Here is a 15,751-nt window from a genome sequence, read left to right on the forward strand (position 1 = left end):
TCCTTGCTTTGTCACTCTTAGTGGGAGCTACATTTTACTCTGAATCCAACTCAAATGACTAAAAATGGGTTGATTTCAACTTTTATAACTACAGATTATGAATAGATTATGAATCTGATTATCCTATCTGATTTCAATGTCCTTACGTCTATGTGGAAATGAACTTATCAATCCCACGCTCCTTGGAGATTTCACCCTAAAAATAGCGTACATAAAAGAAATTAATCGCCCACCATCAATATCTGAGAGTAGGATGTCTCAGCCAAGAAAGCATGGTCACATTCTTCGTGTAAACAGTATTTTTATGTCCCTAACCATTTCAGTTTCAGCAACATTCATTCTAATTAATTACCAAAAACTTTTGTCTCGTTCTGTCATCTACTATTCACCGCCCGTTTGACAAGAACTAAGATGAGTGTGACTTGACTAGTCTGTTCATTACATCCCTCTGCATATCACTTCTACTTTTTTACCACCAATACCACTGAAACACATGGTTACTTACCATCTGAGTAAGCTGCTCCCAAATCTGTTGTATCTGCACAATCCTTTCACGGATCATTGCCGCTTCCTCGGGATGTTCAGAGCTGATAGCATCTGCCTCCTGTTCCAGAGCGTCCAGTTTAGCCTGGATGGCAGCCAGGTCACGTTCCATACCGGACAGACGTCTCTGCAGCGTCATGATACCTGTAAGGTCCATCTCCAAGCTGTCTGTGGACTGAAGGATCCTCTTCTTGTCCTCAATCCACGAGACCGTTTCGCGACACTCAATGTGGAATGTCTGAACGCCATGAGCAGAGTTAAGCTCCTCCCGCTTTGCTTCAGCCTTCTCACGGAGCTCAGCCCACAAGTGGTTCAGCTACAATGTTGTTAAAAAAAAGAAAAACACTTTAGCACAAGAATACTTCAGGAGGTTTTACAGACATTGCATAGCTAGCCAAATAATCCAAAGTAATTGGACATATGAATAGGAGTGCATTTAAGATCTACAGATCGTAAGAAAATTATTCAAATCCTGTAAAAATCAATTTATCATCTGACTGATCAATGCTTAAATATTTTAATGTGCCATGAAAGATTGGCTTACTAAATTTTAAATCAAATATAACTTGTTAAATAATGCACACCATGGGTTCAGTGCGGCAGATGTTCCTCGTCTACTTAATCACATTTTACACATAAATACTCTTTGATAATAATGAAGCTGTGATAGGACTAGTGTGTTCTCCCCCAGAAATTTTCGTTAGCCGGGAAGGAATGAGTCGCCGAGTGGAAAATACTACATAAAAAATTAATATGATTAAATTTCAATTTAGTCCCATCAGGGCATTAACAATATCAATAATGTGAAAACTGAAATTTTATTAGTGTTATCACAAGACAACTGAGTATTTTGAATGACTGTAGTGTTCTACTGCTTGTTCACAATCATCAATTTTATCCAAATTATGCACCATTATTAAGGCAACATAGTACATGGAATGAAAATCAGACCTTTCAATGATGATGTTGCTTGTTTAAAAGAGCCTAACATCGAGGTCATCAGCCCCTAATGGTACGAAATGAAATAACAAAAAATTCATATTCATCCACTGACTAAAATAAATAAAAAGTCATGAAGAATGAATGGATGGACATGAACACGACAAAAAAACAAAAACAAACAAACAAAAACAGTGGATCAGACTCAAAAAGAAGGTAGTTAATTAGAGTATTACTGACCAAGGGACCATTTATAGAGCACAATGATGCTTGATGTCTGAAGGGGTGCTAAATTCACGTCTAAGGCCCCACAGAATGGTACATGTCGCGAGTAAAGTAGAACCATGGTATTTGTCATTTTGGGGTACTGATCAAAAGTAGCGAAGACTCACGGTGTTCCACACAAGATGGTACTACTCACAAGTATTGCAATTCGTACAGGGAACGCAGACCTATGGTGTTTCTCACACAATGGCGCCACTCATAGCCAACGCAAACCGGGAAGGCTTCTCACCTAGGTGTACTAGTCACGGGCGCCGGTATTCCCGTGGTGTTCCTCACATAGTGGGTACCAATCACAGGCAACGCTGACCCACGGTGCCGCTCATATAGCGGTACAACCCACAGGCTACGCCCAGACCCGCGGTGTTGCTCACATGGGTACAACGCATGGGTACTGGAATCCACCAGGCCAGGCTTTTTACTGCAAAAAATCACAAACCTATTTCGTACCAATTTAGTGATACTACTCGCAAGTACAAGCAACCCATGGTGTTCCCCGCATGATGGTACGAATCAAGAGTAGTTTCATGGTTCTAATTCAATCATCCCTTGGTCGCCCCTTGTAGTCGCCTCTTACGACAGGCAGGGGATACCGCGGGTGTATTCTACATGTGCGTCCCCCACCTGCAGGAGTAGTGTGTTTGGTCCGCGAGAGGTATTTTATTTCCCTGAAGTCCGCCGGCAAGCCGGTTAGGACCCCCGTATCCGCCACCTGGAACACGCCACGTGGGAGTATCACCTCTCCCCCTGCTACATCTGCAGACCTTTTAAGAATGATTCAGTATTGTTACCGTGTCTGTGTTGCGTGCTACGTTTAATCAACAGTGCTCTGAATTGGCACGTTCTGTATATGAAGCTGCCTGTCTGAGGTAAGTTTCATTATTGATTGTTCAAGAAAATGTACACAAACATTTCAACACACTAAATATGTTTGTAATAGATGAAAGGAATGTCAGAAATACCAATAAATACCACAACTTCCTGTAAGCTTGATCTGAGAGCAGAAGAAACATGCTGATATAGTATGGTACCGCACGTCTTTTCAGTACCCTTTCATGTTCTGTTATTTCTTTATTTTTATACTGAGAAGTGAATTATTACAAAAGTTAGGTATGGTATGGTGCGTTCAGATTTCAAGCATAGAAACTTGATAATTTATTTCCCCTCTCCAGTTCTTTTGTCTTAGCGGAAGCATTACGTGTAGTGGAAGAGGACGACAAAGACATAAGGAGTATATACACTGACCCACTGGATTGACATTCTGATTAGGACCCTGTAGATGAGAATGAAGGGTGCACACAACAGTAGTTGCCCGCACTAACCAAAATAGTTTTCAGCCATGAACGTGATAAACAGCACAATGTTCCCCTTGAAGAGAATTTTCTGAAAAGAAAAAAAATTTCAAGTCCCCTCAACATAGAATGGACTATTCCTCAGTCAAGATTGAAATATCCAAGTGCTTCTTTGACGATGAGTAAAACACCAGAAACACAAAAAAATAGGTCAGGTTTAGAAGTTGACTGCACAGAAAAGACCTTCCACTGCAAACTAAATGCAGCCTGATTTTATGAGCAGTTGTAAGAAATAGTGTACAATTATACATCTTTTAAATATGTGCCTATATTTTTCTGTAAATGCATCTTTCAGGTTATTTTTCATACAAATGAAAAACCTCACATGATCATGCAACTGAAGTGTATTACTGCAAAAATTTGCTCTCGTAAGGGACGTGCTGTACTGTATGGTACCACAAACCATAGGGGAAATTTCCTGGATGCACTGCCAACCTTCAATGTTACCATAGAAAGCCATGAAAACTGTCAATGACAGTGCTCCTCTCTCATGAAACATTACGAGCATGTCATACTGATGAGCGATTTGAATCCTGTGGGAACAATTTTTGAATACAAGAAAGCATAACACAAGTATTTACACTTAAAGTCTCAGTGTGTGGAACAGCTGGTGTGATGGGTACTTCCAACACATCAGGATCTGACTGACCGGGAAGTGAACGGACTTCATTCACATCGAGTCTTTGTCAGCAATAGTGCAGTTCAAATGGTTGAGCTTCTTACCAAACTTGAGGGATCTCTCTACCCTGATTCAAGATGGCGACCAGTTCTTAGTAGCGTGGGTTTCAGTCTCCAGGTTTATCAGTGATTTGAAGGTGTAAAATCGGCATTTACGTGTGGAACTTTCAACTAGGTGATAAGTAAAACCACCGTGCTACGAACAGCCAGTTCAAAGTGTATCACAAGTAATTAACAACACAATCTTTCTTGTAAACAGCCATGCCAGGGAAAGGGAAGGTAGCAACAACAGACAGCCCAGTGAAACGCGCCCTACAGGAAGCTCTGAGGGACAAGGAAACACTCGCCACACTAGCCAACGTCATAAAAGACCAGGTAGCCAGGGCCGTTAAAGACCAGCTTAAAGCTACGATAGATTTGAATACTGAAGTAATCGAGGAAATGAGGGATGCGCTCGAGGCCAGAGACAAGACAATATCAGACCTCAGGGAAGAGCTCGAAACTAAGACCGATGCTCTCGAGCAATATCAGCGGCGGCAATCACGGCGTGTTCGGGGCGCGTGAATCGAGTGGCGAGGACACGGACAAAATTGTCATCGAGATAGCCGACAGTATTGGTGTACATTTAACGCACGGGGACATAGAAGTCAAAGGGTAGGCAAGATGAATATAGATAAGCCGCGTCCGATAATAGTGAAGTTCGTGTCGTACCGCAAACGGAACGAACTATTCAAATCTAAAAAGAAACTGAAAGGAACGGGCAAAACAATCAGAGAAAACCTCACGTCAATCAGAATGAAACTGTTGCAAGAAGCAATCACTAGGTTTTCTGTGTCCAATTGTTGAACAACAGACGGTACAATTATTGCGAAACACAATGGTGTGAAATATCGTGTCGAGCCGAGCGGAATTGGACAGGATTAAATAAATCGACAGACCGAAACTAACGTGGCATTACACGTTTTACAGTTTTAACTAACTTAGATACTAGACTAATTACTGAACTATAATTACTATTCCAACTATTTCTTTTAGATTATATCTTCATTAGATTTACATATAACTAGGTAAGATAAGAGTACAGGTTGACAGCTCAACGTGAGAGTGCTGCACATGCGTCTATTTTCGGCAAGGTTACTGGTGGTCAGATGAGCGGAATTCCTGCTCCCACACCTACCCAGCTCCCTAATACAATACCATACAATACTAATCCCCTTACAAATGCTTTTAACAACTTCCCAAATTCCTTACAGGTAGTACATGCTAACGTTCAAAGTCTAATTCCTCACTACCACGAACTCCGTAACATTATTGCTAATGTCAACCCTCACATCGTCATGAACGGGGAAACCTGGATTAAACCTTGGTTGTTAAATTCTCTTGTCCACCTCGAAAATTATACTTTGATCCAAAATGATCGCACAGGTAAAGCCGGCGGCGGAGTAGCTATGTATTCTAGGAACAACCTAAAATATTAAGTAATCTACAAAACAGTTAGTGAATACTGCGCAAGGCCTGAGTTCATGTTCATAGAAATTGAGGCTTTAGGTGAAAAGTGCTTACTGAGTGTAGTGTATCCCCCACCAAAGATTGGATACATCACAGACCTTGAGGACATCCTACTAGACCTCTTACCCAGGTATGAGCATATTTTATTACTAGGAGACCTCAATACTGACATCCTTAACGACAAAATGACAGACTAAACAACTAATCAACATATTTAAATCTTGTAACATGATGATTTTGCCACTTAACGCAACACATCTTACAGCCACGTCACATACATTACTGGACTTGATTGTGACGAATAACCCTGACAGAGTACTGACCCACTGGAAAATGTCTGCTTGCGGACTATCCAATCAAACTTAATTTATTTAGTTTATTCACTTAAATGCCCCAAGTACAGACCTAAATTAATTACATTCCAAGACCTAAAAAGTATATATAATGAAGCCCTATTAGAAGACGCTGCAAGCATACCTTGCCATAATGTCCATGTTTTAGATAATATAGATGATAAAGTGGAGTTCTTAAACACACAACTGCTAGCTCTTCTCAATAAACATGCGCCAAAACACACTGCTTGTGTAACATGCCCTGAGGCTCAATGGATGACTCAAGAAGTTCGAGACTTAATGGCAGAGAGAGACAAAGCTTTCAGAAAATTTAAAACTAGTCAAGTACCAAACGATTTTGACCTGTACAAGACCCTTCGTAAAACGACCACACAGGCCGTAAGGAATGCTAAAATAAGACACTCACAGAACATTTTGCTAACCCGGAACACGACAACAATCTGGAAAACCATTAACAAAATGGGCATAGGCAGAAATAAAATACACACTGCTGACAAACTACCACTGGATGATTTAAACCAATACTTTACTACAAGACCCGTTGACACTGACGAGACAACGAAAGAACAGACGATTAACAGAATTATACACAACGGCAATACTAACAATGGAGGAGAACAGTTATATTTTTCCCTCGTAACTCCTGCAGAAGTGAGACAAATTGCACGATCAATAAAGACAACTGCGACAGGATGTGACGAGATTGTTCCACAGTTACTGTTGAAATGAAATGTTGTATGGCTTTTAGTGCCGGGATATCCCAGGAAGGAGTTCGGCTCGCCAGGTGCAGGTCTTTCTATTTGACACCCGTAGGCGACCTGCGCGTCGTGATGAGGATGAAATGATGATGAAGACAACACATACACCTAGCCCCCGTGCCATTGGAATTAACCAATTAAGGTTAAAATCCCCGACCCGGCCGGGAATCGAACCCGGGACCCTTTGAACCGAAGGCCAGTACGCTGACCATTCAGCCAACGAGTCGGACACAGTTACGTTAAAAACTCTAGACGTAATCCTTCCAACTCTAACCCACATCATTAATACCTCACTGATAACCGGCATGTTCCCTTCCGTTTGGAAATGTGCAATTGTTCGCCCACTCCCCAAGACTAGGAATCCTGTGGAACCCAAAGACTTTCGATCCATTTTCATTTTATCATTTCTGTCCAAAATTTTGGAAAAAATAGTTCACAGACAAGTAACAGCATATTTAAATAACAATATGCTTCTTGACAAATACCAATCTGGTTTTAGAAGCAATCATAGCACAACTACTGCGCTACTTAAAGTTACAAATGACATAGGAGTAGCTATGGATAAGGGAGAAGTTACTATTTTAACTCTTCTAGACCTTAGTAAGGCCTTCGACTGTGTTGACACGCACATACTAATAGCAAAATTACGTGCTCTTAATTTCTCACAAAGCACACTATCCTGGATGTACTCCTATCTCTCTGATCGCTGGCGGTGTGTATCAGCAGGTGAAAATTTATCTTCATGGCAATCTATGGAGACTGCAATACAACAGGGGTCAGTGCTAGCACCACTCCTATTTTCGATCATTTCAGGACTAACACAAGTAATTAAACATTGTCAATATCATGTGTACGCAGACATACAAATATATACACATGCACATCCTCGTGACTTGCCCACTGCAATAAATGACTACGACCTAGGAAGAATATGTAGGTGGACCGATGACCATGCACTAAAAATCAATGCCCAAAAATCGCAGTGTATTCTTTTAGCTACCCAAAAAACCACGCACGACTTACAGACGTGTATACCCATTCAGTAACATTAAGAGGCACTCAGTTATAATTCAAAGACACAGTTAAAAACTTAGGGATGATAATGGATAAAAATCTTAGTTGGAATGAACATGTAACAGGTCAGCGAGTGTTTTATTCCTTACATTCCCTTAAGAAACTCAGAGATTTACTCCCCCAAAAGGAAAGAAAACTGCTTATCCAAAGTATGATAATGCCTATATTCAACTATTGTGACGTAGTATACAGTAACCTGAACGCCTCACTCTCCATCAAGCTCCAAAAGGCACATAATGCATGTGTTCGATTTATTTCAGATGTACCAAGGTTTAGCAATATTTCTCCCGCATTTGATAGACTTTCATGGCTACGCTTAAGAGAGCGACGAAATTTACACACCGTTTCCTTGTTACATCGTATACTGAACCTTAACACTCCTGAATACCTTGCCACACAATTCCATTACCTAGCATCACCTTCTAGTATTCCTACCAGATCATCATCCATCTCAGTACTAAGCATTCCCATTCACCGCTCAACTGGCTACAGAAGATCATTTATAGTCGCCGCCAGCCGAATTTGGAATTCCCTACCTGCTGAAATTAGGAGCGTGTCAAACCACCTCTACTTTAAGAAACTCTGTAAAACCTGGTTAATAAATAATAATAATTTTTTATAACACAGTAGGATTAGATCATAGTAAGTTGTTAATTCAAACATTTAATTGATACCTTAAGATATTAAATTGTAGATAATTTAGTGTATATTTAACTCTGCCCTGAGAAATTTAAAAACTGCACCGTTTCAAAATGAACAGGTTACCTGCAAACCAAGGTGTGGGAAACCTTTCAGAGCACAAAATAATTCATTACATTTCACTCACGACTATCCTTTATAAAGGTCAAAAACAATTTTGGATGCACACAAATATAAATACTACAGTGGAACCTCGATTATCCGTTCCCGGAAAATAAGTTTTCCCGGAATATGCGTTCAAATTACGCGGTCCCGCGAGCATCGTAATTAAATCACGTTGTAAAAGTCCCGCATTATCCGTTCCTCGACGCTCGAAGAAACGATTTCCCGGATCAACCGTCCAGAAATTCCAGTCCCATCAATGCTAAATCCTCTATCACTGCGATAATTAAAGCAAGTAGGGCCTACTGTACCGGTACTGGAAAAGCAGTCGGCGGTGAACTTGCATAAGGGACCATCTTAGCATCGCATTCGGGTGGTATTGTTTAGAGAATCTCGGAAAATCATAAAGCAGAGAGTGGCCACAACAATTGCAAGGAGACACGGCGCATTTCGACAGTTCTGCTTGAAGACAGAACGAGTTTCGTCAAATGTTCGCACTTATAAAACGTCCATATTATGTCCAGGGTTAGATGTTTATATTTTGACATTTTTTCGATCGTACTGCCGAAGAGGTTTTCGGCACTTTGCTCAGGGCACTGCAGAGTAACTGGACTTTCAGGCAGGAATCGAAACTGCTCCTTCTTAACACAAATTCAGTATTTTTGATATTATCGTACATAATTATGTTAGCGAGACCAAAACGGACGTTGCACCTTACATTTTAAAAAAAGAAAGCCATGGGAGGTCTTGGGATTGCCTATTAGGCTACTGTTTAGGTTCTAATGTAAGACTGGGAATTTTACGTTTTCGTGTTAAAATACCAAAAACCGCAGTCGTTTTATTTGCGCACGTTACATTTTAAATGGTTGGTATCATTTCAAACTCGTACTGACATGAGCAGTGAGCGCGCTTTCCAGATGACCTCAAGGTCACGAATAACCGTAATTTCTGCAGTTTTGATATTTCTTTTATCTTTCCAATTTGATTGGATTTGTGACGCTCATAATTGAATTTAATGCATTCAAGAACTTTTAAGAATCGATACATACATTCGAAACCATGTTTTCGAGTTCAACATAACCTTTAAAAGTCGATGTAGGCCTAATTTGCGCGGTACGAGATTTCCAGAAACTGACTACGAACAGTATACTGGAGACCAAATTACAATGAAAGATTAAGAAATGAACGGATTTCGCCATCATTTTGGGTGCTTTTGTATCTAATGTGCTTTATTTTATTAGATGAGAGAATTAAAAATACTTTTGGTCGATTGTCGTTTGGCTTGGCGTTGTTAGATTTATCGAAGAGTTTGCCTAGCGTAATCAAAGTTGCTGAACTGAAAGACGTTTTCACGGGAAAATGACGAAGATTCTCCTGTAAAATTGAATATAAAGTATCGAGATTTTGAACTCGCGTACCGGTAATTAATGCACTTTCGCGGTCTAACATGCCCGCCTCTCATCCAGAGGACCCGGGTTCGATTGCGACCAGGTCAGGCAATTCGTCGCACTGACCATGCGCACCTCGTAATCTGCAGGCCTTCGGGCTGAGCAGCGGTCGCTTGGCAGAAAGTCCCACTGGGGCTGTAGTTTGGTTTGGTTTAGGAGTTCTTGTAAGATTATAATTATACATATTTCATTTTTGTGATGTTTATCCAAATTGTTGATGGTTTTCATTCATTCCCGGATTTTCCGTTTTCCCGTATTGTACGTTTTATTTTCATGGTCCCTCGGAAAACGGAGAATCGAGGTTTCACTGTAGTTATATTGTGTTCTCTTCTAAATCCCTCTCTCCAGTTTTACAACTTGTAACAGAGCATTACCTACCTGGTTCTGTCTAGCCACTATCTGCTCCGAGTTAGGATGTTCCACGTGCAGCAGCTGTCTTGCAAGCTGGTTGACAACAGCAACTCTAGAAGCATTGGCGTTCATTTCCTTTTCAAAACCGTCGTAGCGGTGCTTCATGATCTCCACATCCTCTATGTCTTTGACAGGTACCATGGTCTCGAGCATTCTGTCCTGAAAAATGAAGGCGGCCATCTTCAACACTAGTTCACAATTTCAGAGATATTCAACCTTGACTAACCATAAACAAACTCCCTTCATTTTAAATATGTTTTCCAGAAGAAAACAAATCATATAAACACAACACACCACCAATGTCAAAACAAACACGCAATAGTTCAGACTGCGTCAGGAAGGGCATCCAGCCTCAAAACAAAGCCAAGTGCACATGTACGCCACAGTTTGTACCCATGACCCCATCAGGTGTGGGAAAAGCGGCAGGAGTGGTAAAACTCAAAGGTCACCAGTCACTCAAAGTTTGCTTTAATTATTTAAACAGTAACAATCATTCTGAACAATTTGACACCCATTATGTAATCTACCTCAATGACTTTCAAGATTTGCAGAATTAAACAATTTTAACAAACTCTGGGATCATTTCGAGAGAATAACTCTACAATTCACAAAACCAATCTCAGGAGACCAAGTCAGCGATGCAGAAAAAAAAACTACTGCAGTACAGAAAAATAATCTCAGGACAGCTCAGCTCTGCAACGCAGAGGCATTGTAAATCACACAAAATTTCAAAATTTGTATGTTAAAAAATATTAAACCCATCAAAGTGCAATTTAACAACCTAAGTACATCACGAATATTAACCGATTTTAATGCACTTCTTTCACAGTTTCAGAATTTCTGATATAGAATGAACTGAGCAGTGGCAGCACTGTATATGATCTTGATACATTACAGTGCTTTATCAGTAAAACGGATCTATAAACGACCTAACATTTCAAATTTTGAAGTGTAAACAAACCAATACCTGCCAACTAAAGGCATACAACTGGTAGACAGATGCAAACTTCGTCCCACTTCAGTGCAAGGTTCACTATTCCGATTTTAGAATGCCATTTAGCATAACCATGTGCACCTTTGGGATGTACTACATCCATCCGGTGCCGTCTTAGTAGTCCGAGAGGACATCGACCATCAACTTTCAGGTGATGAGCGGCACCAATAAGAAGTGAACTACACGACCAAACTGCTGTATTCTTCTCTCTCACATCAGTGATGGTACAATTTACGTCGAGTAGGGAGACTCCAAGTGATTGATGGACACTCAGCACTTAGTTCCACACACCACCACTGGGCAAATCATCATTCTGTAGATCTTTGACTTATGCCTATGTTGAATTGACATTTCGCTGCCCCTCTATTATAGCCAGGTCATATTTATTCGCAGTTCACTGCCAATATCATGACATCGTAATGTCGATCCCAGTTAGTTCCTTACCTTCTCGCTGATCCATTGCTCCACGCCATCCGACTCGCTGAGCAGTTTGTACAACGAGAGAGCATCGAGCAGACGCTGCTTGCGCAGCTTGGCAAGCTCCAGCAACTCCTTGTACCGACTGTCTATGCTGGATAATCTCTCAACCACCTGGAACAACACCACCACCAGTTAGTAAAGGATGCAATAAAATAAACACAGATGACGTTTAAATATTCTAAGACTCACCACAGAAGACTGACGGTCTTGTTCTCCTAGGCCAGCACCTTGTTGATGCAAAGCTTCGATTGCCGACGCATAGTTCTTTAACTCGTCGGTAACATCTTTGTGCTTCTTCAACAGAGACTGCACGTTTGCTTCATCGCGGCCAACATCTTCGCTGGACACGAGACGTAGTGCATCCAACATCCAAATGTCCACATCGTCAGCATCAGCAAAGAACTGTACACACAAACAAATTCAGTAAATAAATGCTTCCCTCCCGAACAAAAATAAGGAAAGCAAAATCACATGGATCGCAGTACTTCTAAGAATTACAACAGAAATCCAACAGTAGGCTTTATGGTTTTTAAGGAATTCTGAACAAATTAAATTTTTGGAATAGAACTGTTTGTTCCTGTCTTTGTAATTAAGAGCCCAGATTTAGATGTGCAATGAAAATAGTAAAACAATCGTGCAAATGTACACAAAATTGATATTTAAATTTTAATTAAAGCACCATAATATAAACAAAGGAAAAAAAATTAAATAAAACTATTTGTTTTGTGGGAAATCTGATCTTATTCATGGCTGATACAGTATACAGAGTGGATCATCCAAGATGTTAACTTCTAATCCACTTAAGATAATCGCATTCTTAAACGGTATTAAAGGGCTTGTAAAACATTAAGTTTCTTCATACGATTATTACACAAGACATGTTTGCAAAAGTACTAACTGGTTTGGTAGTAGGCAGTTTGGGTTTAGGAAAGGATGCTCCAGTTAGGATTTCAGCAAGATACAGCAGATATTTTAGATTCAGGAGGTCACTATTGAGGCTTTTGGTACGATAAATCATGGGATGAACTACTGGACAAGAAAAATGTTCGTTCTGCACATTCTGTCAGTACACTAGTTAGCAGTGAGTCAGCTGTGGGAAGGAAGCAGGGGATTTCTGACATTACAGTAGTGCACGTCCAAATAATATATGGTCCATTTTGTCTAACGACACTAAGAAATTCCCCACGCTTCCCCACAGCAGTAGATCATTGATATATTCCCACATTTTTAACAGTTCAATGTATGTTCTATTTATGGTTGTTTTATAAGATATTTTAATATTCAAGACTGTATGAAGAATACAAGTAACATGCATAAGAGCAATGTTTATTAGTAACATGTTATCCTAGAAACAGAAGATACTACACACCTGAAGGAAAAATATCAAATTGTAAGACTCATTAGACTTTTATAGATTTACTTCGACAAGGATAACATGTTTTATTTATGTGTTTGTTAATTGTGTAGAGATTTCTGAGATCTATTCTTTGTGTTAACTTTAATCTGTACTAAGGGAATGCGGCTGATGATGCCTATATGACGAAACATGTCTACAATATTCATAAGAATATAATAAAATAATCAAAGGATTCTTTGTTGTGAAAAGGTGGATCTTTAATATGAATTTTTCCTTCACACACACACACACACACACACACACACACACACACACACACACACACACACACACACACACACACACACACACACACACACACACACACACACACACACACACACACACACACACACACACGACATTCACCATGGACCCCATAACATGTGATGTTCCAAGCTGTCAGTTGAGAGAAAACATGGAATGACATTAGTAGATGAATGGAGCTTTTAAAAGTAGCAAAATAAAGTTGGCATTGAAGAGAACAAATATCCATTTACGACTGGAACAATGTATCACAGGAAATGGTCAAGTTCTTTATGAAAAGACTACGTAAACAATTGATAAGGAATCAGCGACAACCATAAATGCAGATCATTGACTGACTGAACAAAAGTCAAATCAAAACTATAAAATAAATTCACAAGTAAAAGGAAAAAAATATGACGAACTTTCTTTGGATCAGCTGGTGATGGTTATGAGACTGTCAACAGTTTTGTGAGTGTGTTTCTATTGCGTTCCGTGACAAAAATGAGAGACACAAACAATATGCCTACACGACCAGCTTTGAAGTTCATGTAGTTCTGTATTCGGAAGAAAACTGGAACAAAGATGCGAAGAGCGACTTTGGTGTTTCAGAAGCACATTTTGTTTCGGTGGAAACAAAAGCAGTCAATCGCTGCAAAAAGTTCTCGTCAAAAATGGAAAATTTTCGGGCAAAGCTTGTTTTGCCAAATGGGTTGCCACTGTCACCGATTACCACAATGGAGGAATCCAAGCCACAGACCAGTGCAGCGGAAATCAAGGGGAAGAGTATTCACAGCTGGTTTAAATTACAAATTTCATGCTGTATGTAAAATTGCTGTAAATACTGAAATTAATGTATGTCTCATTTGTTTCAGGTCACCAAACCTTACGAGAGTGCCAATGTTACATTCCAGTTTTGACAATTTTAGTTATGCCCACATAAAAATTGAAAATAATGAACTTTACTATAACATTCTATCATGAAATCAAGACAGTAAACAAGGTAGATAATTAGTATGGTTTTCTTACATTCACAGATCACGTTGACTCACATTGTCATAACAGACGATTCTGTATTATGTCCCTGTACCAAGCGCATTTGAAATCTAACTCTCATGTTATTCTTTTACTTTTCTAAAATGAGCCGTTTAATTTGCTGGGCTATTTGCATTTCTCCCGAATTTTTAGCTTCTGTATTCTCAAAACTACGTTGTGTGGTAACCAACACTGTAATTTGTTTCAAAAGTGCCATGCCGAGGGCTTTCTTTCGAAGCCCAAGTTGACAGGTTCAATCCTGGCTTACTCCGGTGGTATATGAAGGTGCTCAAATACACCAGCCCTATGTCAGATCTACTGATTAGTTAAAACTCCTGTGGGACAAAATTCCAGCACCATGCATCTCCAAAAACCGTAAAAAAGTTAGTGGGACGAAAAGCTAATAACGTTATTCTTTTAAAAGCTTAAACTTACCTTTTGCCTATTTAGTATTCCTATCTCCAAAAATTACTCCAATAAATACACATTTGCTATTTAAAAATCAGCCTTAATACTTAGAGATTTTTAATAATTCGTTCGGGGTTGAACATTGCTCACGTCCGTAGGTATAACCTTAACTTGCCCTACACATGACTGCCAGGTGGTGCTAAACGAGCAATAGCGATCAGGCAGCCAGACTATCCTTGTGATCTCCTGGCTATCAAACATGAAAATGAAAACAAGATGTAAAAGGTTCTCTTCAGAACCAACAACAAGCTAATAGAAAATGTGTAAGGCCTACATTCAGAATTATCAATTAAATGTAGAAGGCATAAGTAAATCCAAGTGCCAATATTTGTCAAAAGTCTTATGTGGTGATCATTCAGGAAACTCATATTGCAGATGAAGATCAACAGTGATTAAGAGGACAAATACCAGGATATGATAATCAGCGCAACATACCACCACGCCTATGGTGTAGCAACCTATGTGCGGAGTACGATTGATGGTGTTTCATTGTTAAAAGCTAACATCGATGACAACATTCGTACAGTTGTCAAAGATTGGGGGGGTTGTCATTACTAGCGTTTATAAACATCCAGTCTCTACATGGCCACCTGAAGTCCTTGAAGTGCAAGACCATCCTGCTGTCTACACAGCGTCAGAAAGTTTAGACTCGCCTACGAAAATTAATAATTTTCTTAAATAATTGTTTTCTGTGTGATAAGTGGTACTTTAATTCTGTTACTTATGTATGGATGCTTTCATAAAGCTATTTCAGTTCATATTGTGAGATTTGACTTATCTTTTTCAAAGAAGTTGACAGATTTATGGTCCCCAAGCTCTTACTGCCTGCTTCTACCTGGATAACTTCCGGCCCTTTCCCAGGTAATAAACATGCCTCTCTCACGTGATTACTTGTCCTTGTTTCCTCACTGTCTTAGAAGTAGACACTTAGCCTACAGAAGTTTTACTGAGCAGTTGTAAATCTCTGTACCAGATTGTTTATTT

At 39.7% G+C, this 15,751-nt stretch overlaps 1 protein-coding gene across 11 annotated transcripts in view; it reads right to left on the minus strand.

The window, feature by feature from the left end:
* Positions 1 to 15,751, minus strand: part of beta-Spec (spectrin beta chain) — a 636,597-nt gene that overhangs the window by 250,170 nt on the left and 370,676 nt on the right. For all 11 annotated transcript variants that reach the window (XM_067155517.2, XM_067155514.2, XM_067155515.2 and 8 more), the window contains 4 exons: positions 11,812 to 12,024; positions 11,587 to 11,733; positions 10,116 to 10,307; positions 506 to 859 (listed from right to left, as the gene is read on the minus strand). In XM_067155517.2, coding sequence (XP_067011618.1) covers positions 506 to 859; positions 10,116 to 10,307; positions 11,587 to 11,733; positions 11,812 to 12,024 — 906 coding nt within the window. The remainder of the gene's footprint in view (positions 1 to 505; positions 860 to 10,115; positions 10,308 to 11,586; positions 11,734 to 11,811; positions 12,025 to 15,751) is intronic.

Source organism: Anabrus simplex, chromosome 11 (assembly GCF_040414725.1).
Source record: "Anabrus simplex isolate iqAnaSimp1 chromosome 11, ASM4041472v1, whole genome shotgun sequence".
In the NCBI taxonomy this organism is placed as follows: domain Eukaryota; kingdom Metazoa; phylum Arthropoda; class Insecta; order Orthoptera; family Tettigoniidae; genus Anabrus; species Anabrus simplex.